The sequence below is a fragment of the Notolepis coatsorum genome (genome assembly GCF_963971535.1).
Source record: "Notolepis coatsorum genome assembly, chromosome: 8".
NCBI lineage: Eukaryota > Metazoa > Chordata > Actinopteri > Aulopiformes > Paralepididae > Notolepis > Notolepis coatsorum.
In genome coordinates this window covers 121,949,474-121,971,396 of record NC_140172.1, presented here as the reverse complement: position 1 = coordinate 121,971,396, position 21,923 = coordinate 121,949,474, and the positions used below count along the sequence as shown (strand labels likewise).

At 43.2% G+C, this 21,923-nt stretch overlaps 1 protein-coding gene across 1 annotated transcript; it reads left to right on the top strand.

Annotated features, from left to right (window-relative positions):
• Positions 1-9,809: 9,809 nt before the first annotated feature.
• Positions 9,810-21,620, top strand: LOC311232939 (hemagglutinin/amebocyte aggregation factor-like). Its single transcript, XM_084319772.1, has 5 exons — positions 9,810-9,937; positions 11,191-11,281; positions 11,466-11,654; positions 12,894-13,046; positions 20,999-21,620. Exons 1-5 carry the CDS (start codon positions 9,901-9,903, stop codon positions 21,039-21,041), a joined length of 513 nt encoding a protein of 170 aa, XP_084175898.1. The 5' UTR covers positions 9,810-9,900; the 3' UTR covers positions 21,042-21,620.
• The last annotated feature ends 303 nt before the right edge of the window (positions 21,621-21,923 follow it).

The window sequence follows — 21,923 nt, the reverse complement described above, 5'->3', positions numbered from 1 at the left end:
GTCGACGCCTCCGTACCCTGTAGTGTTGTTGTCTAAGTAAGTGTTCGATAAGTATTTTGTTTTGTTGCTCTTTCTTTTCGTGTTCACAGTTTCGTTGTTCCTCAGTGCCAGCTAGGCTGCGCCTGTTTTGTTCTTTTGTAAAAGCAGTTTCGTTGTTCCTCAGTGCCAGCTAGACTGCGCCTGTTTTGTAATGTGCCCTTGTTTACCGGCTTGCTCTTCAAATACAAATCATTATTTTCTACTCCCTCATCTCTGCCTCCTCTCTCATCATCATTGTCCTGCAACATTGGGTTTTACTCTCCTTCCCTCACTACCCCCATTCCTAACATATTCCTACATTATCTGTACTTTGCCATTACAGATATATGTATATGTATAGTATATGTCTACTTTCACACCCTTATATGGGCAGCTTCCGTTCACCTGATTCACACGCTGCCAGCTCATCAATCAACACGGCTGTGACTCATCCCCTCATCAACGAGATGGTACTTCAACCTGCAGATCCTGTCCTACCCTCGTCGGAGTGTTAAACTAGCTTCCTAGGTACGACGACGAACCTAAGCCTTGCAAACCTGTCCTTGTTGATATTCCTTGTCCTAACCCTTGTTCTCTATATGCCCAGGACCTCCGCTCCAGTATACCTTCTACCTGGACATCCCGTGCTGCACAAGGAGTGCTCCTGCTCTCGCCCACGACACAGTCCTGTGTCTACTGCCCCGTGCTGCACAAGGAGTGCACCTGTCCTCACCCCAAGAACATTCTTGTACCTGTCTGTCGCACATTCCTGTTGTGAAACTGTCTGCTTGGGGAAACAATATTAAAACACCATAAAACGTTCCATTCTCTCTCCTCCTGTGTTCTGCTATTGGCCCCCCGCCAAACCCCATCCTCACAAATGGGCTATAAAACAATACAATCATATATTGAGAAGAATTCCTTTAATGAAAAGACTGAGAGATATTTTTATTTTGTACATTGGGGGAAGAAACCCCCAGAGGAAGAAAGAAAAGTATTATCTGCAATCAATCAATCAGATTTATTTATATAGCACATTTTACATGACACAAGCCAAAGAAAGTGCTTTACAAAGGCAGGTAGGGGAACAGACAGGTCATACAATATGGAACAGACAACACAATTGCACATCAGTACAATAGCTCTGTCACGGATGTAGTATTGAACCCAATATGCAGACAGAGACAGAACTCTGACAGAATTGGTTCAGTGTCATTTTGACTATGCTTGCTTGTCATGGTATGACAGTGCCTCCAGCAACTTGAGAAATAGACTTCAAACTGCCCAGAACAAGCTAGTTAGGATAGTCCTGCAGCTCCCCACTCGTACTCACTTAGACCAGCCCCACTTCAACAGCCTGGGGTGGCTCAGGGTGGAAAAGAGAGTATCCATGATAAAGCTGCCTAGTATAGAGAATTGATAAAGGGGAGGTGCCAAGCTACCTTAAAAAAAAAAAAACCATAGCCATGAAACCAGATGTAGAGACACAAACATAGTTCCATGGCTATCGGCATAGGAAAGAAAGGGTAGCATATTTATTTATTATTATATCTTCAACTGTATATGCATATTGTATCTTGCATGCGAATCAGACAGACGGGATCAGAGCAGGGGCAGGTGTCGTCAACCGGGCATGAGTCAGAGCAGTTCCTTGTGAGCCAGGCCAGTGTCTCCAGGTCTTAGCCGGGCGGGTCAGTGTCTCCAGGTCTTAGCCGTGCAGGCTAGGAGAGAGGATGAGAATACAAGTTGGCGTGCGTGCGTGCGTGCGTGCGTGCGTGCGTGCGTGCGTGCGTGCGTGCGTGCGTGCGTGCGTGCGTGCGTGCGTGCGTGCGTGCGTGCGTGCGTGCGTGCGTGCGTGTGTGTGTGTTACTGAGGATGGACAGATAATGTTGATATTTAAACATGAATACATAATAAATGTATTCATGATCATCATGCAACATAAAACAATTGTAGGACGTTTTGGAGAGGAAGGGGTTTTAGCTTGCGTGTTGTGAGTTCCAAAACATTTTACTTAAAGTTTAAAGCTCAATATATAAAAAGTGAACAGGAGGTCTATTTGTATTAAAAACAATAGATTGTTTTTCATTTAAATGTCTGGAAGAGCTCAAAAATAAAAACATCAATTGATATTTCCGTAGCCTTTTTTTAGTTGATCTAAATGTGACTGATTGTGTTAAATGGGCACATAATATCGCCTCATATCGATCGCAGGCACCTGAATCGAATCGTATCGTATCGTGGCATACTTTGTGATATCGGCAAATATCGTATCGTTGTCCAAAGAATCGATATCGTATCGTATCGTGATAAAACTGGTGATTCCCACCCCTATGGGAAAAGGAGGAAGAGAGGAAGGGGAGGGAGGGAGAGATGAGAGAGAAAGAGGGGAAGAGAATGGCTTAAAGGATAACTCCACTATTTTGGGAAATTAGCTTATTTAACATCTTCCCTGGAGTTAGACAAGAAGATGCATACCTTTTTTGTCTCTGTGCGTGCATTTTAGCTTTGGGAATAGATGCTCCGTTAGCATAGCTTAGCTTCATCACTGGAAGTGAGGCAGGACAGTAGCCTTACAGTGCCTTACAGTGTATTGCAAGGTCTGACATTGACCAAACTTGATATGCATGACCTTGGTGGGCTCTAGGTCAACTCCTGAAAAGGGGTTATCAAACTTTACAAAATGGTGTCTCATTAGCATTCAGCTCTGACTGGTGGCATGTGCATCCTCCGGCATTCGGACACATTTCAACGGATAGCAATTACCCTTATTTCATATTTTCGTTAAGTCACCTCATTTCACATTATAGACAAATAACCTTATTCCACATTCTAATCAAGTGACAGGGCCCAGTATTGAATCAACAAGTTACAATGTACCTTAATATAATAACGCCTCTTTCCTCTTATACCCCAACGGCAAGTATGCACTACTAGTAACTGATAACGTGGAAAACGCCATATTTCCTCATGGCCACTGCATATCACAATGTGCGCCCATATAACATACTTCACATTCTTATTGACGTTATTAAACATTCAACTCTTTTCACAATTATCGTTACTCATATCACCTAACGTTATAACCTCTAACGGTAGTGTTTTCGGTACTTTTCACAGTGTACTGACCTGAAAGTATAGGATAGTGATCAAGAGGAATGAAGACACGTGTTGCTCTGTATTACTCCAATTATCCTCTAACGTGAGAGGGCGGAAACCGTCCCCTAGGGGGACCTGGTGCATCACCTGAACTACATGGTTCCGCTCTTCACTTCCTGTCTAATCAATTCTCCATCTCACAGTCAATGTGAACTCAGTTAATTATTTTGACGTATAGCTGGTAATATAAAGTTTAACACAATCTTAAAAAAAATTGGTAATCATAAAAATGTGATATAAACAATTGCAAAAATTACACAAGATTATGCACATTTTCTTGAGGGTACTACACAGACACTACAGTCAATCTCCCCTTCACAAAATGGGAACAGGACTTGGCTTTCTCTCCCAATGCCGTATCCTGGCAACCAATTTGCACCAACACATCACAATGACTAACAATACTAACCTTCAATTAATCCAATATAAGGTGTTACACAGAGTACATATCACACAGCACAAGATGTTTAAAATGGGATTCGCAAGCACAGATGTATGCTCTCATTGCACCCTCAACACCCCAGATAACTATTTCCATGCCACCTGGCTCTGCCTACCTGTTCAAGACTTCTGGAATCCCGTCATCAATACACTAGGCTGGGTGCCTGTAGCTGTTCCGCAACCGTTCCTACTTCCGGGGTAGGCCTGATTGGCCCCGACAGACACGTGACCCGCCGCGGCCACGCCCCGCGGCAGCCCCAAGAGCAAGCGCGCTACTGCTGGAGTTCGCTTCGCCTTTCACATCGCTGCCGTTGGCCAAAGCAGGTTGATAGGCGAGAGCGTAGATTTGGCTGTGTATCATTTAATCATTTAACATTTGAAAGGCATACATTGTTGTCATACAGAAGTACAGAATACTTTTATCCAAAATGCTTCTTACAGTTACACTGTTAGAGACTGTGCAGTGCACGGCTTTAGTCTCACTCGAGTGAGGAAGACCACTGGTTCTCCAACATACAGCGGTATGCTCTTCAGAATGTACCGGGAGAAACGTTTACTGTACCCCGCAGACATAAGCGTCTCACAGGGCTGAGCTGTGCATGGCTTACCTTGACGATTAAAAGCCTCCACAATTTAGTAAACAGTGTTCCCATAGACAACAGGGTAGACAAATCCGTCCGTGAAGCTCTGAAAGCGCGCACCAAAGCATACAACGACGGCCTGGTGGCAGGCAACATGAATGACCACAAGGTGGCGCGATACAATGTAAGGAGGACAGTGACAGAGGCAAAACGGCGCTACAGGGATAACATTGAACTCCAGTTTGAACAGGCTGACTCCAGAGCTATGTGGCAGGGGCTCAAAACGATGACAGACTACAAAGGCACCTCCCTCAAACTGAACAGTCACATCTCCTTAGCAAATTACCTCAATACCTTCTATGCGAGGTTTGATGCTGGTAATAACAACACCAGCCCACAAGCCACGGCAATGGGGGGGGGGGGGGGGTCTGCTGCTGATGGAGACTCAGTGTTCAGGGTAACAGAGCATGAGGTGAGGCGGACCTTTAAAAAAGTGAATATCAGGAAGGCAGCAGGACCGGACGGCATCCCTGGCCGCGTCCTAAAAGTCTGTGCCGACCAACTGGCCCCGGTATTCACTGACATATTTAACCTGTCCTTAGAACAGGCTGTCATCCCCACCTGCCTGAAAAAGTCCACTATTATCCCTGTACCCAAAAAATCCAAGCCTGCTTGCCTCAACGACTACCGCCCTGTAGCTCTCACCTCCATAGCCATGAAGTGCTTTGAGAAGCTAGTAAAGGGCTACATCTGCTCCTCCCTCCCCATCAACATGGACCCCCTGCAATTTGCATACCGCCCCAACAGGTCCACGGAGGACGCCATAGCCCATGTGCTGCACACAGCAGCATCACACCTGGACAAGAGGAAGGGGAACTATGTGAGAATGCTATTCATCGACTACAGCTCGGCATTCAACACCATAGTCCCCTCCAAACTCATAGCCAAGCTCAGGGACCTGGGCTTGAACTATGACCTCTGCCAGTGGGTCTTGGACTTCCTGACGGGCAGACCCCAGGTGGTGAGAGCAGGCAACTGCACCTCCTCATAAAATATAATAATAATAATAATTTAGGACCTGCTCCGAGGTCACCATTTGGCACACATGCGAACCATGCATACAATGCGTATCTGCGATTAACCCATCCCGTCGTCCTTCCCCCCCAAGGGCAGCCGGGAGCAGACAGGCGCCACGTGAGCCGCGCCAGGGGACCAATCCAAGTGCTCCTGTCCGTCTTCGTCAAGGACGCCACAGCGTTAGCGATCTTGTTGTTGTGCATGTTTTTCCATTGGGTTTATCTTATCGGGGGGGGAAACCCTTGCGAGCACGGGGAGAACATGCAAACTCCACACAGAAAGGCCTGGGAGATACCCCACCTGGGTAACTGGCATCATGGAAACCTGGTCCCCAAGCGGGATTCGAACCCTGGACCTTCCATCACCCTCAACATAGGGGCCCCCCAGGGCTGTGTTCTGAGTCCCCTCCTCTACTCCCTGTACACACACGACTGTGTGGCTCAGCGGAGTAGCAACACAATCATCAAATTTGCTGACGACACAGTGGTGGTGGGCCTGATCTCTGCCAACGACGAGAGGGCCTACCTGGAAGAGGTCAAGGTCCTGGCGGGATGGTGCCAGGAAAACAGCCTCTCCCTGAACATCAGCAAAACAAAGGAGATGATTGTGGACTTCAGGAGGTCGGGGGTCAAGGACTACAGCCCCCTCAGCATCGACGGGGCACCGGTTGAGAGAGTCAACAGCTTTAAGTACCTCGGAGCCTACATATCCGAGGACTTGACATGGACCACACACATTGACAGTGTTGTGAAGAAGGCACTAACAACGCCTCTACTTCCTCAGGCGCCTAAGGAAGTTCCAAGTCAGTCAGAAGATCCTTAAGAACTTCTACTCATGTACAATAGAGAGCATCCTGACTGGCAACATCACCTCCTGGTTTGGGAATAGCACTGCACAAGACCGAAGCAGACTACAAAGAGTGACACGTTCAGCCGAACGCACAATTGGAGGGGGGCTCCCCACCCTCCAGAACATTTACAACAAGCGGTGCAGGGGCAAGGCTAAGAGAATCATTAAAGACTCCAGTCACCCGAACAACTGCCTCTTTGAACTGCTGCGGTCAGGCAAGCGATACCGGAGTCTCAAGGCGAGCACAGAAAGACTCAGAAGAAGCTTCTATCCCCAGGCCATCAGGCTGCTCAACGAACAATGAACACTACACAACAACAAATATCAAACGCACATAGCACACACATCCACACGCACACACTCACTTTAAACAAACACACTGTAGCACCCACTCCCCACACTTTATAGCACACACTCACTTTAAACAAACACACTGTAGCACCCACTCCCCACACTTTATATTTATTGATGAAGGATTGCACTACAACTCGTACACCTTACTGTAAATTGTACCTAAATTGTACCTCATCCCATTTCTGCTTTGCACTATATAGTATTGTACATTAGTACACTGCATAGTATTGTATATTATATGGTAACTCAGTTACGTCTACTCTGCATCGAACATTGTACATATGTCTATACTGAACACTGTGACCTCATTTTCTACTTCTAATTTACATGCTATACTATGTTATTTGATACTATCTTGTCTAGCACAGTCTCTGGAGCGTAACAGTAAGAAGCATTTTGTATGAAAGTATTCTGTACTTCTGTATGACAACTATTAAAGAAACTAACTAAACTAACTAACTTCAATAGTCCAGAATACCAAACCCCTGCTCATTTCCCTAGCTGTCGCCAAGAAAACTATCCTCTTATACTGGACGACAAGACAAAACTTGGATACTGGGCAATGGTTGGGCCTTCTCTCAGATTACATATCACAGGAAACAATCTCAACCGGTGATCATACCGAAGCCTCACAATATAATAACATCTGAGAATTGCTTGTGGATAATCTAGGCTCCTAATCACATGAGATTGACCTGTGGGCCATCCACTCCACAACCACCCTCCTCTCAATCCCCCTCCTCACCCCCTACTTTACTTACTCCCCCCCCCCCCCTTTCCCTTGTCACGTGTATTCGTTGTTGTCCTTCATTGTCCTTAGATGTAATTTGTTTGTCAATGTCTAGTCTGAGTTCCCCCCCTCCGAGAGGGCAATGAAATGTCACTATTTTTCTTATTTTATTTTACTACTTTTTTTTTTACATTTTGCACTGTAAATAGTTAAAATGTATAATAACAATAAAGTTGTCCCATGAAGAGGGGGGGGGGGGGTGGATGGAGTGCCAATTTTTTTTTAAATAAAAGTCATCTTCAACAAGGAAATACATATCTGAGAAGATCTTATCTGACGGAAGAAAGCCTTTGTGCTTTGTGTGAAGCGATGTTAGCAAACTTGAAACGTCTGTCACACCACAGAAGAATGTGTTATGTGCACTCAGCCAAATATTACTGCTGCCATAAATGTGTCAAGAATAGTCACATGGCTGTCAGATACAATCAAGTATTTCCTTGTTGAAGATTAATTTATTATTTATTAAATAATATAAAAATGTATTATTATTGTATTCATCTGAATGAATGAATTACTTTTATGTATATAGCACCCTTCACAGCATGAATGCACAGGGTGCTTTACACTACAGCTCGTATATAAAAACAAAAACAAAAATCTGAAATAAATGACAACAACAACAGACAGCAGTTAAAAACAGTGAAACCAGATACAATTATAGAATAAAATAATTGAGATAAAATCCTCAGTCACTAATTAAAAAACAAAACTATAGGAACAGTGAGGACAAGAAAGAATGCCTATGTATGACCAAAAGCCTGTCTAAACATATGTGTTTTAGTTGTTTTTTAAAGGAGTTTTCAGAGGCGGCAGTTTGCAGGTCCAGGGGGAGAGCGGTCCAGAGCCTTGGTGCCGTCACCTCGAAGGCTCGATCACCCCTTGTTTTCAGCCTGGACCTGGGGACCACAAGGAGGTGCTGATCGGCAGATCTGAGTGAGCGGGTGTTGGTGTAGGGATGGATGACTTCAGTGATGTAGATAGGGGCCTGACCGTGGAGTGCTCTGAAAGTAAAAGTGAGGACTTTGAAGTGAATTCTATAGTGTACCGGGAGCCAGTGCAGGGAAGCCAGAATGGGAGTGATGTGACATGATTTTTCTGACCTTGTGAGTAGCCTGGCTGCAGCTAGTTTGTCTGTGGATGATTTGGTGAGACAGGTGAAAAGTGAGTTGCAGTAGTCAAGCCTAGAGGAAATAAAAGCATGCAGGGACAGTTCTTATTCAGAGTGAGATATGATGGTGCGTAGTTTTGCAATATTTCGGAGGTGAAAAAAGCGGGTGTGCATGTGAGTGTTTTGACATGTTTGTCTAGGTTCATGGCCTGGTCGAAGACAACACCCAGGTTTCTCAGATGGGGGCGTATGTTGTCGGGACCCCAAGTGAGTGGCCACTTTAGCTGCAGTCTTCTGTACCAAATAACATACACCTGCAAGGGTTAAATTAGCTTCAAGCTCAGCAACCAATACTGGTCTCTGAAAACGCCTCATTAAATCCAGTAAACAGAAATTGATTGTGTTGGCACGACCTATGTCCCCGTTGACGTGGACGGTTGGCGTGCGTGCTGGCTCTAGTCTTTCTGAAGTCCACGATGAGCTCCTTGGCTTATAGGCCGACTCATTGTTGTTTTTTATGAGGCCCACCACAGTTGTGTTATCGCCAAACTTAATAACGGTGTTGGTGCCATCATGTATAGGATTGCAATGGTGGGTGAAGTGGGAGTAGAGAAAGGGACCCAGCACGCAGCCCTGTGGGACACCGGTGTTCAGGGTGGAGGAGGTGAGATTGTCTATCCTAACAAACTGAGGTCTGTTAGTTAGGAAGTCTAGTATGCAGTTGCAGACAGAGGGGTTGATGTCGAGGTCCTTGGTTTCCACAAGGTCGCCAAGTTTGGAGATGAGTTTGGAGGAGATGTTGTTGTTGAATGCTGAGCTGAAGTTGATGAACAGTATTCTCACATGGGTGTTGCTCTCATCCAGGTGGGAGAGGGAAAATGTAGTGCTGAGGAGATATCGTCCTCTGTGTTCCTGTTCTCATGGTAGGCAAATTGGTGACTGTCCAGTGAGGGTGAGAGTCCAGCTTAGACATTCAGCCAGTCAGTCAGTCAGTCAGTCAGTCAGTCAGTCAGTCAGTCAGTCAGTCAGTCAGTCAGTCAGTCAGTCAGTCAGGGACAAGCTGTTGCTCTGCGGTCTGATTGAGGATGACGTATATGAAACGCTGTTTGCTCGTCATCCAAAAACATTTACATAAATGAACAGTTTGAGTAATACAAATGTTCTGGATTGATTTCAAAATTAAAAACGGAATGTTTAGGCAAAAGAGAGGCCTAGTTTTTGCACTGAGCAGAACTTTAACCTTTTTTTTCTAACTAACTTTTTTCATCGTACATTTTTCTAATTTACGTAATCCCTTCCTGTCACCCAACTCCGTGGTATGATTTCACTCCATTGCATCCTGGTTCCTGGTTCCTGGTTGGTAGAGTATATAAATGCAGCAGCATCAGTCTGAAGAGGTACCATTCTACTGAGGTGCCCTGCAGTGTCCTACATCATCCTCCATCATCCTCCTTCATCCTCCATCATCCTCCATCGTCCTCCATCGTCCTCCATCCTTCACCTCACAGCAGGAATCGTCCACCATGCTGCTCCTCACTTTGCTTCTCGCACTTCTAGCAGGTAAGAGAAAAACTATGAGCTTCTTGTTCCTATAAGATATGAACACCATGTTTTCATTATGTATCATTGTTGTGTTTATTTTTATTTAAATATATATATTTTTTTGACTAAACATCATCCTATTACGCCAGGTTATTTTATTATGCTTCCATATATATATATATGTATTATCATTATTTTGTCGGCCAATCAGAAACCCAAATGCACAAGCACTGAAAAAGTTAGTTTTTCACATGTAAAGGGCCTTAAATTCATTCAAGGGCAACTAAATTCATTAACGGTGTGTGTATGCAATTCAGCTTTATTCTGTTTTATATGTGTATTTCTTTTTTAAATGTCTATATTGTGATGGTGAATTGTATTTTATGTAGGCCTATTTGATGTAACCTTTTTTATCACTTTAGGTGATGCCCTTTTTAACATCTTGGCCAGGGACTACAGATTAAATCTAGCCTTCTGGCTAATTCTGGCGTATACATTTTTTTTGTGTTGATTAATATGCACTGTCCCTTTTGCAAATAAACGTAAACTTAAACTTAAACTTAAAGGACCACACCATATCTTTCTGACATGTGGTTCATGTCATTCTTCTTAAAGGACCACACCATATCTTTCTGACATGTGGTTCATGTCATTCTTCTTAACCCTTTCACTGCCACACGACAGCCGGTTAACCCTTTCACTGTGACAATACAGAAGGTTAGCCCTTTACTATCACACAACTGACGGCGATGCTCCATCATTAGCTCCACGGATGCGGAGCTAATGATGCTAATTACAGAGCATCGCTGTCGGTTGTGTGATAGTAAAGGGTTAACCTTCTGTCGTGTGGCAGTGAAAGGGTTAAAGGACCAGGCCATATCTTTCTGACATGTGGTTCATGTCATTCTTCTTAAAGGACCACACCATATCTTTCTGACATGTGGTTCATGTAATTCTTCCTAACCTCTTAAGCCTGAGCGGTCCGGTGGTGGACCGCAAATGACATCACGCCATAAATCCATCTCTACAGACTGTATGAATTAATGTTGCGTTTTTTTCTCTCCAAATGTGGCCAAGAGTAAAGACCCTAACCCTGTCAAAGTGTATATTTTCAGCACTACATTTGTTTACCAATGATTTTAAGTGTTATTACTGAAATATGAGTTTTACCCACACAGTTTAAAACCTGACAGTCTTTCTTCCTGTTTGATACCTACACAGTCTTTCAAATGACTTCTTTAAACTCACTGCTTGCCATGTATTATTTGCAGCAGACCACAGCGTTTTAGGATGGGATAACGAGTGGGACAGTCCTCTAAATCGTCAATGTCCTGCTGGTTCGGCTGTTTCTCAGATTAAAAGGTAAACGATAAAGAAAGTTCTACAGTAACAGTACAGTTCTACTGTACAGCAGAATAATACATATTCTGCTATATAAGAAATATTCATATATTTATTTAGTACTGGATAGTCCATTATGTATTTTACATGTTGACTAATTGGTACATGATTCTACAATGTTAATCTGTATGTATTTCTTTCAAAGTTACCACGACAACGGTAGAGAGGATCGTCGGTGGGAGATTAAGTGCGACCACCACATCCCATCGCCTGGAAGATGCTACTGGACTCAATATGTGAACAGATTTGATGAACAAATCAACTTCAGATGTCCACACAGTGATGTGATAGCTGGCATGCGCAGTTATCACAGCAATCGCCACGAGGACAGAAGGTTTGTCTCTTTCTTTCACATCATATAAAGAATGGTCCTCATTCTCGAACGGACATACATAAAACTTAGCAAGGTTTGGTTTTTTTTAGTGTTTCACCCTCTCTGAGCACAGCCAGCTCTCTGTATGTTGAGGGGGCGTGGCTTAGTACACCCTCTCTGAGCACAGCCAGCTCTCAGTGTGTTGAGGGGGCGTGGCTTAGTGCACCCTCTCTTAGCACAGCCAGCTCTCTGTATGTTGAGGGGGCGTGGCTTAGTGCACCCTCTCTTAGCACAGCCAGCTCTCAGTATGTTGAGGGGGCGTGGCTTAGTGCACCCTCTCTTAGCACAGCCAGCTCTCAGTATGTTGAGGGGGCGTGGCTTAGTGCACTCTCTCTGAGCACAGCCAGCTCTTAGTATGTTGAGGGGGCGTGGCTTAGTGCACTCTCTCTGAGCACAGCCAGCTCTCAGTATGTTGAGGGGGCGTGGCTTAGTGCACCCTCTCTTAGCACAGCCAGCTCTCAGTGTGTTGAGGGGGCGTGGCTTAGTGCACTCTCTCTTAGCACAGCCAGCTCTCAGTGTGTTGAGGGGGCGTGGCTTAGTGCACCCTCTCTTAGCACAGCCAGCTCTCAGTGTGTTGAGGGGGCGTGGCTTAGTGCACTCTCTCTGAGCACAGCCAGCTCTCAGTCTCTTGAGGGGGCGTGGCTTAGTGCACTCTCTCTGAGCACAGCCAGCTCTCAGTCTCTTGAGGGGGCGTGGCTTAGTGCACTCTCTCTGAGCACAGCCAGCTCTCAGTCTCTTGAGGGGCCGTGGCTTAGTGCACTCTCTCTGAGCACAGCCAGCTCTCAGTCTCTTGAGGGGGCGTGGCTTAGTGCACTCTCTCTGAGCACAGCCAGCTCTCAGTCTCTTGAGGGGGCGTGGCTTAGTGCACTCTCTCTGAGCACAGCCAGCTCTCACTATGTTGAGGGGGCGTGGCTTAGTGCACCCAGCTCTCAGTATGTTGAGGGGCCGTGGCTTAGTGCACCCTCTCTGAGCACAGCCAGCTCTCAGTGTGTTGAGGGGGCGTGGCCTGTTCATTGAAAGGAGATGTATAATACATGAAGCTTTCAAATGCAAACAAATTCATGGTACCAGTGTGATTGGCTAACTGCGCTAGCAGGTGACTATATTGTCACAGTTGCTGTGGATGTTTTTGAACAAAGTCCTGGTAGTTTCATGACTTGTTTGTGGAGTATGAGTCATAAACATGAATTATCATTTCAGATGGAGGTTCAGATGCTGCACCTCGAATGGACATGTGGCCTTTGATGGCAAACGGACGCCGTGGGTCAACTACTGGGACGAGCCCTTCGACTGGTATGTTCCTGGAGCCAACTTCCTCATAGGTGTGCAAAGCTACCACCATAACGGCAGAGAGTAAGTACATATCAATCACTATCCTACTGTCACACAGATATGCAAGCAAATATAAATAGGTTACGTTACATTTACATTTAGTCATTTAGCTGAACGCTTCTATCCAAATCGACTTGCAAATTGTTTACAACAAGTCAGCAGGAAGGGTACAGGTAGTATTGTTCGTCTAGCAGTGTTGAACTTGAGTGTTACACTCTTTAGCTCAATTAGCTTAGTAGGTAGTAGTATGGGTATAGTAGCATAGTACATAGTAGATAATAGTATAGACACGGTAGCATAGTACATAATAGTCATTGTCATTGTGAAAGTCCATGTACTGTGTTGATCAGGGCCGCCTGGGAGAAATGCAAGGCCCTGTGCGAGATTTAAACGCGAGGCCCCCCCCCCCTAAAGGTAAAAAAATAAATATATATATATACATATATATTATTATTATTATTATTATTTTTTTTTCATACAGTCAGCATATTCTTAAATAATAGCGCTGCCCGAGGCTGGGCATGATACAGTCAACATATAGCAAGAGAGAGAGAGAGAGCGAGAGAGCGAGACAGAGCTCCCGTTCTACAGTCAATATACAGTGTTATCGCTGCACAGACCCGGCAATGCCCCTGACCAGAGGAAAGAGAAATATAATATAGTTAGTAAAAGCACTATATAAGCTCAGAACACAGCTCAGAACACAACACAGCTTAGAACACAGCTCAGAACACAGAACACATCTCAGAACACAGCACAGAACACAGCTCAGAACACAGCTCAGAACACAGAACACATCTCAGAACACAGCACAGAACACAGCTCAGAACACAGCTCAGAACACATCTCAGAGCACAGCTCAGAACACAGAACACATGCAGAACACATCACAGAACACAGCTCAGCACACAGCTCAGAACACAGCTCAGAACACAGGACACCTCAGAACACAGAACACATGCAGAACACAGCTCAGCACACAGCTCAGAACACAGCTCAGAACACAGCTCAGCACACAGCTCAGAACACAGAACACATGCAGAACACAGCTCAGCACACAGCTCAGAACACAGGACTAGGTACAGACTCAGCGAGCACAGCCTAGCCATAGAGAAAGGCCGCCATAGGCAGACCTGGCTCCCAAGCGAAGACAGACTATGCACCCACTGCACACAAGATGAGGTGGAAACCAAGCTCCACTTCTTTTTTTTTTTAAACTTTGACCAGTCAGCTGGTTCTTTTAGCGTTTATCGCTTTTTCATCGCATTCATACTTGGTCAAGTTCGACCGACAGAAGCAGGCTGAAAGGGTTCAGATGGGGGGGAAGACACTCTGGGAAAGGCACGGCTGCCGTCCGGGATTCGAACGCGCTCAGCCCCAGATCCGTGACGAGCACGGTTGTCCACGGCGCTGAAATAGCACTCACGATACGTGGTGAGCTACTGGAGCTCCCCAAGCTCCACTTCTTAACAACCTGCCCACTATACCAAGACATCAGAGACATATACTTCCCACAAATTGCAAACACCCAAAGAGACTTTGAAAACATGGACAATAACTCAAAACTCCCATACCTACTGGGAGAAATACAAGAATGTGCAAACACAGCAGCCAGATTTGTGAGCTGCTGTGACAAGAAAAGGACATCCAACGGAATACAACCACCATAAAGACTGTACAAGAAATTCCTTCTGTAATGTACTGATTTCTTTAGTTTTATCTGTTTGATTGTTTTGTTTGGCTTTGGCAATGTAAACGTATGTTTCCCATGTCAATAAAGCCCATTTGAATTGAATTGAGAGAGAGAGAGAGAGAGAGAGAGAGAGAGAGAGAGAGAGAGAGAGAGAGAGAGAGAGAGAGAGAGAGAGAGAGAGAGAGAGAGATAGAGAGAGAGAGAGAGAGAGAGAGAGAGAGGGAGAGGGCGAGAGAGAAAGAGAAAAAGAGAGAGAGCGAGAGAGAGAGAGAGAGAGAGAGAGAGAGAGAGAGAGAGAGAGAGAGAGAGAGAGAGAGAGAGAGAGAGAGAGAGAGAGGTGAAAATGTGACAAGGATAATAACAGGTATTGGAGGTGAACTGAATCCATCATTTGTGACGTGCGTTTGTTTTCCCCTCTCTCACCTGGTGATGATGGCCAGGTGGGGTGGAGCCATGCAGGCCGCCATGAAGAGGACCACGTTCTCGTGCCTTGTCTGTCTGTAGTTCATCACCTCCTTCTTAACACTTTGGCTGCCATGGGTTAAATTAATGATATACCATAGATTGCCAGCGCTATTTGTCTATGGAGAAAGTCCCCTTCTTTGCAGGGCTATAACTTTTTAAATTCTATTGCTACATTGCCATTATTAGGGCCCATTCAAAGTCCTATATGTATTGTTCATTGTGTAGCAACGTTAAACTTTTTCATTCACATATTCATAGTAAAGTATGGTCTAATGTATAAGTATGTTTTCATCTCTTTCTGCAGCTTTCTCCAGAACGTGATATATAGCCCCAAATGCATTATATTGATGATGAAATACAGTTTGATGGCAATCCGCGCGATATAAAAAATTCCAACTAGACGTACTTCTAGAAGTTACTACACGTCATCTGATGTTGACCGGATGGGCGAGGGGGCGTTTATAATTCCGTGGGCAGCGTTATACCAATCATCTAATGTGGGTCAAATGTTGATAATATCAGTTATTATCGAAGACGGTAACGTTACACGCTGAAACTCACCCCAGTGTCCGCGCGCCGTTGGGCGATCATCGTCGAGTAGAAATTTTATCATTATGGGATATATTATTACCCGGTCCATCTCCAGCTTGTATAATGGTATATACGTCCAAATCATGTTGTTTATCGAGTTATTGGCAATCGATCGCTATTTAGTGTGACGAGCTAGAGTGCCGGAACCTATCCCGAGTGGCCGGAAGCAATACGGAGATCTAGCACAACCTCCACTGTGCTTCCTGTTAAGCGGTTGCGCGATCGGCCACCAGATGGCGCTCCTGAACCGCCAGAGAGCTCAGTGGGTCCTGCTGATGGTTCTCAGACCAGCGGAGGGACATTATGGATCAGATCGCAGATTTTTGAAATATTGATATAAAGACGACGTACAGCGTCCCCCGGCAACTTTAGCATCGCCAGCAAAGACGTTGTAAATCGTTTTTAGGCAGTCAAAGTGTTAAAAAGCTTCAGGTGGTCCTGGTTGTTGCCATGCCTAGTTAGCTAGCGTTAGCTAACGCTAGTTAGCCTTTAGCTAAGCTACTAGCCGACATGGCTAGCCCGACTGAACCACACGTTAGCACTCGATAGCTAGCGTTAGCTAATGCTAGTTAGCCTTTAGCTAAGCTACTAGCCGACATGGCTATCCCGACTGAACCACACGTTAGCACTCGCTAACGTAGCTAACGCTAGTTAGCCTTTAGCTAAGCTACTAGCCGACATGGCTAGCCCGACTGAACCACACGTTAGCACTCGATAGCTAGCGTTAGCTAACGCTAGTTAGCCTTTAGCTAAGCTACTAGCCAACATGGCTATCCTGACTGAACCACACGTTAGCACTCGATAACGTAGCTAAAGCTAACTAGCTGTCCCTGCCTTTAGCTAAGCCGACATGGCTAGCCTGACTGGACTTTCTAACATGCAACAACTTTCATCTTCAGTCCATCTGCCGAACGACCGCCCTCTTCGTCTTGGCTGGCATAACCTCCAATGCTGCACTCGCGAAATAGTCAGATGCACGCCGGCCGACTGTACCTTACCTGTAACCCCTCCCCTCATTGAAACCAATAGTATATCTGCTGCAGAGCCTCAGAGCTCCAATAGTGTATCTGCAGAGCCGCAGAGCCAGGAATAAGTCAAACACATTGTACAAATGTGTCTAATGTGAAATATATAAGCATATAAGCAAAACTAGATTTTAGGTCTGTGATAAAAAAGGGCCTTGTGGGAAGGGGGGCCTTGCAAAAATAATAAAAAATAATAAAAATAATATATATATATATTTTTTTAGACCCCCCTTCCCGCGAGGCCCTGTGCTACCGCACTGCTCGCACATGCTATAATGCCATGTATATAAAGCGCTTTGAGATGCCTAATGTAAGGCGCTATATAAAATACATATATTATTATTATTATAAGACAGTAAGAACGTATTTTTTTAACATTCAGATATTTTTATTGTTTTTGTTTTATTGTGGATCCCCATTAGTCTACACCAAAGTGAGACTACTCTTCCTGGGGTCCAAACATTTAAAATACAAACACACACAAAAAGTAAAATAAAAATATAAAACCACAAACATTGTAGTACTCACAAGAAAACATCACAACAAACAAAACAAGTGAATCAAAGCTCACTCAATATTCATAAGTCAGATATCACAATTCTCCATAAAATACATATTCCATAATCAGTCCATAAGAACAAAACAGATCAAAATCGTTTATATTCAGGGCCGGACTGGGGAAATAATTCATACCGGGAGATATAGCGTGAAATATAGCCCCAATCAGGCCACTTTTTAAGCGGGGGGTCTGGGGGTCCCCCACCCGGAAGATTTTAGTTACAAAGACTTAATTTCCTGCATTCTGGTGAATTTTAGTGCATGTGAATCACAAACTAATGAGCCAACAATTGCTTAGTACAATGTACTGTTATGAACCTCAAATAAAACTGTTGTGGCACTAGCAATGGTACTCTCTCCACCTTCAAAAAGAAAAAAGCAAGAGCACAACATATTTTTCTATTTACTATTATAATACAGTTAACCACTCTCTCCACCTATTCAAACAAGTCAAGAGCACAATACCATATTCACTTTACTGACAGTTAAAATAGCCTTTTACACAAACATTAAATAACAGACCTTTCATTACAATACTATAATAACAGTAGCCACTGCCAGAATAGTGACACGTGTATCACGTGTGGTGAGCACACGCATGCATGCACAACAAAGACAGAAGATTGCGTTGTCTCAATCATTTTAACTATAAAATTAGCTCAAAGTATGAGCTCACTGACTGAAATTTCCAACAAAAAGCATCAATTGTCAAATAATATTGATCACATTAACTATAGACTAGATGTTTTTGAGGAAATTAGAAAGGGAACAACAACTTAACTCTTGTGTCTGATCAGATTCTTATTTGTTTGATAACTTTGCAGTGATTATGTTTGTAGCCAATGTGGCAAAGGTGTGTAATCTTTGAATTATCTTGGAATTATTTTGACTCTCTCTTTCATAAATTGTTTATTCAACTTCAGCCCCAATCATAACCACCACATATTGTTTTTTGTAATGTCAGATTTAACAACTCCTTTTGGGAGTGTGCCATCTGCCATTCCATTCGCCGCCTCCACTGTCAATCAGTTGTATCGCCTGGTCCCGCCTCCACCAATCACAAGCGGCAGCACGTCTCCATTATGAGTGTGTGTGTCCGCGTGAGGGAGAGAGAGTCAGATAGTTCTCCAACTCTGTCGCAGACAGTGAAATCCTGGTTGTTCCCCACCCACCTGGTTATCTAAAAACTATCGCGCTGCCTGGCAATGGCCTGGCAAAAAAAATAAATAAAATTATAATAAAAAAAAATATAATATTTATTTTTTTATATAATATTTTTTTTTTGTATCTGTGCAGGCCAGGCCACCGGGAAAACTCCCGGTGCTCCCGATGGCCAGTCCGGGCCTGTTTATATTATTTTAACTCATAATATAGCATAACTTTTCTCAAGTCACCGATCACCTTTATATTTCCATACAAATTTCCATAATAAGTCAACGACCAAAATGTATCTCGTTATTCATGAGAGCAATTTTTTAAACATAAATATGTTCCTTACCATAGTTATATTTCTCTGTATATTATTCCAATAAGCAACTGCTCTATACATTACCGTCTTTTTCAGAGCATTTGTTTTTGGTAGAGGTAAAGTAAAGCATGAATCTAATGATATGATAATGATATTGATTGAAGTGTCTTTGGTTGCCAGTGAAATAATGAGCGAGTTTAGTTGATTTGGTTTATGAAAAGGACAGTAAATGAATCACACTACGGTAAACAAGAAGATGAGAGCACCAGATTTAACAAGAAGCGAATTCCCATCTGTAGTCCTAGACAGTAAACAAATTAGTACAAAACAGTCATACAGTAAAAGTACAAAGAATACAATTATAGTCATAGAAAGTCCTCCCCTCCCACCCTACAATTAAAAACACAATACATGTCCAATACATTACAGAAAACAATAAATGCAAATACCCTACTTACAGTAGTAGATTCACTACAAATAACTCCATACATTAAATAGGACAGTGTGAACTCTTTCCCCATCCTATCCTATACCATCCTAACATATAAGGATAAGGATATCTTTTATTAATCCCTCACGGGGAAATTCAGTGACATACACATACAGCTCATAGTCTCATTAAACAATCAATTCACAATCATTACATTTTTACAGTAATAATGGTACAACATAAATTCAAACAGGCATGTACATTTGTTGACACATGTTGACTACAGTATGTCTGAGACACCGTAGGTCCGTATGTATAGTCTGCTGCAGCCAGCACTGGAGTGCATCTGCGCCTCAGCGGGAGGGATTCTATCCTACTCTATATCTACTATCCTAACATATACTGTACCATCCTAACATATACTAACATATACTATCCTGACATATACCATCCTAACATATACTAACATGTACTATCCTAACATATTTCATGCTGACATATACCATCCTAACATATACGTACATATACTATCCTGACATATACCATCCTAACATATACTAACATGTACTATCCTAACATATTTCATCCTGACATATACCATCCTAACATATACTATCCTAACATATACCATCCTAACATATACTAACATTTACTATCCTAACATATACTGTACCATCCTAACATATACTAACATATACTATCCTGACATATACCATCCTAACATATACTAACATATACTATCCTAACATATACTGTACCATCCTAACATATACTAACATATACTATCCTAACATATTTCATCCTGACATATACCATCCTAACATATACTACATATACTATCCTAACATATTTCATCCTGACATATACCATCCTAACATATACTAACATATACTATCCTAACATATTTCATCCTGACATATACCATCCTAAAATGTACCATCCCATTCAAACATATACCCACATATCTTCATGCTAACATATACCCATATATCTCCTACAGTACCATCTAAGTGCCATCAGTGCTGACAACGTTGGTTGCCTAATGTGCTGTTTTTGCTTTGTCATATTGAGATGTTTCCAGTGTCATTTACATTTACATTGTCACACGGAATGCTCCATTGTGTGATAATTTTGTTATTTAAAAAATCTCTCAAAATGAATGTGTATCATCATGTCAAAGTTCCCCTTACCTCACAGATCAGACTATGACGTCATAACTAGGGATGTCCGATATTATCGGCCTACCGATATTATTGGCCGATATCGGCATTAAAATGTGATATCGGAAAATATAGGTATCGGTTTTCAAAAAATATATATACATATTTTTTTTTTTACATTTCTATAACCTTTATTTACCCAGGCAAGCAAGTAAGAACAAATTCTGATTTTATTTATTGTCAAAAGTATGCATAATGTTGTGTTAATTCCACAACAAGAGATATGTAATGTTAATTACCTGAAATTATTCCGTTTTTTGGGGGGGGAAACCCTGCATATATCGGTATCGGTTGATATCGGTTGATATCGGTATCGGAAATTAAGAGTTGGACAATATCGGTATATCGGTATCGGTAAAAAAGCCAATATCGAGCATCCCTAGTCATAACGCTTGTGAAAATTATCCACTGGTTGATGTGATCGCATAGTGGGGCTTTGATTACTGGTGTCAATAAACTGCTCTGCAGCCTTGCAGCTAATATTTGCCACAGTGACATCTTTCCTCTGTTTCTTTGTTAACAGAGATCGTCGCTGGCGTTACACCTACGTCAGACTTAGGAGGTAGATCATCTACATCGCTGACCTTCATTAAACAGGAAATGGAAGAAGAGGAAGAAGAAGAATACTTTATTGTCAATGTCCTCATATCCATCCTAGTTAGTAGTTACACACACACAATCCTCATAGTCATATCCCTCCTAGTTACACACACACACACAATCCTCATATCCCTCCTAGTTACACACACACAATCCTCATATCCCTCCTAGTTACACAGACACACAATCCTCATATCCCTCCTAGTTACATACACACAATCCTCATATCCCTCCTAGTTACATACACACAATCCTCATATCCCTCCTAGTTACACACACACAGTCCTCATATTCCTCCTAGCTACACATACACACAGTCCTCATATCCCTACTAGTTACACATACATACACACAGTCCTCATATCCCTCCTAGTTACACACACAGTCCTAATTTCCAAACCTTGAGAAAATGTATTCTTCAAACATTATGTTGATACGATCTTATTGAAGGCATGTTACCTGGTTAAGAGTGTTCTTTTCTTCAACCATTTCCTGAACACACTGTGGATCTTTTTGGAGTTTCAATAAAGCTACAGCTGAAGGCATTGGGTCTGTGACTCATTTATTTGTCTGAAACAAGAAACAAGTCTATTAGTCTGAAGGGTCTCGTACCTTCAAGTCTATGAGTCTGAAGGGTCTCGTACCTTCAAGTCTATTAGTCTGAAGGGTCTCGTACCTTCAAGTCTATTAGTCTGAAGGGTCTCGTACCTTCAAGTCTATTTATTAGTCTGAATGGTCTCGTACCTTCAAGTCTATTAGTCAAAATGGCTGTTCAACTAGTTCCTCCAATAGCATGATATTGATTACATAGGTCATTGTTAGCATGTAATCACTGGAGGAAGAGAGAG

Bases quoted from the DNA above. Each gene is read 5' to 3' on its own strand.
- LOC311232939 (XM_084319772.1), top strand. From the start codon at position 9,901: ATGCTGCTCCTCACTTTGCTTCTCGCACTTCTAGCAG. The intron at 9,938-11,190 runs GTAAGAGAAAAA...TATTATTTGCAG, and splicing joins GCTTCTCGCACTTCTAGCAG to CAGACCACAGCGTTTTAGGA. The intron at 11,282-11,465 runs GTAAACGATAAA...TTTCTTTCAAAG, and splicing joins GCTGTTTCTCAGATTAAAAG to TTACCACGACAACGGTAGAG.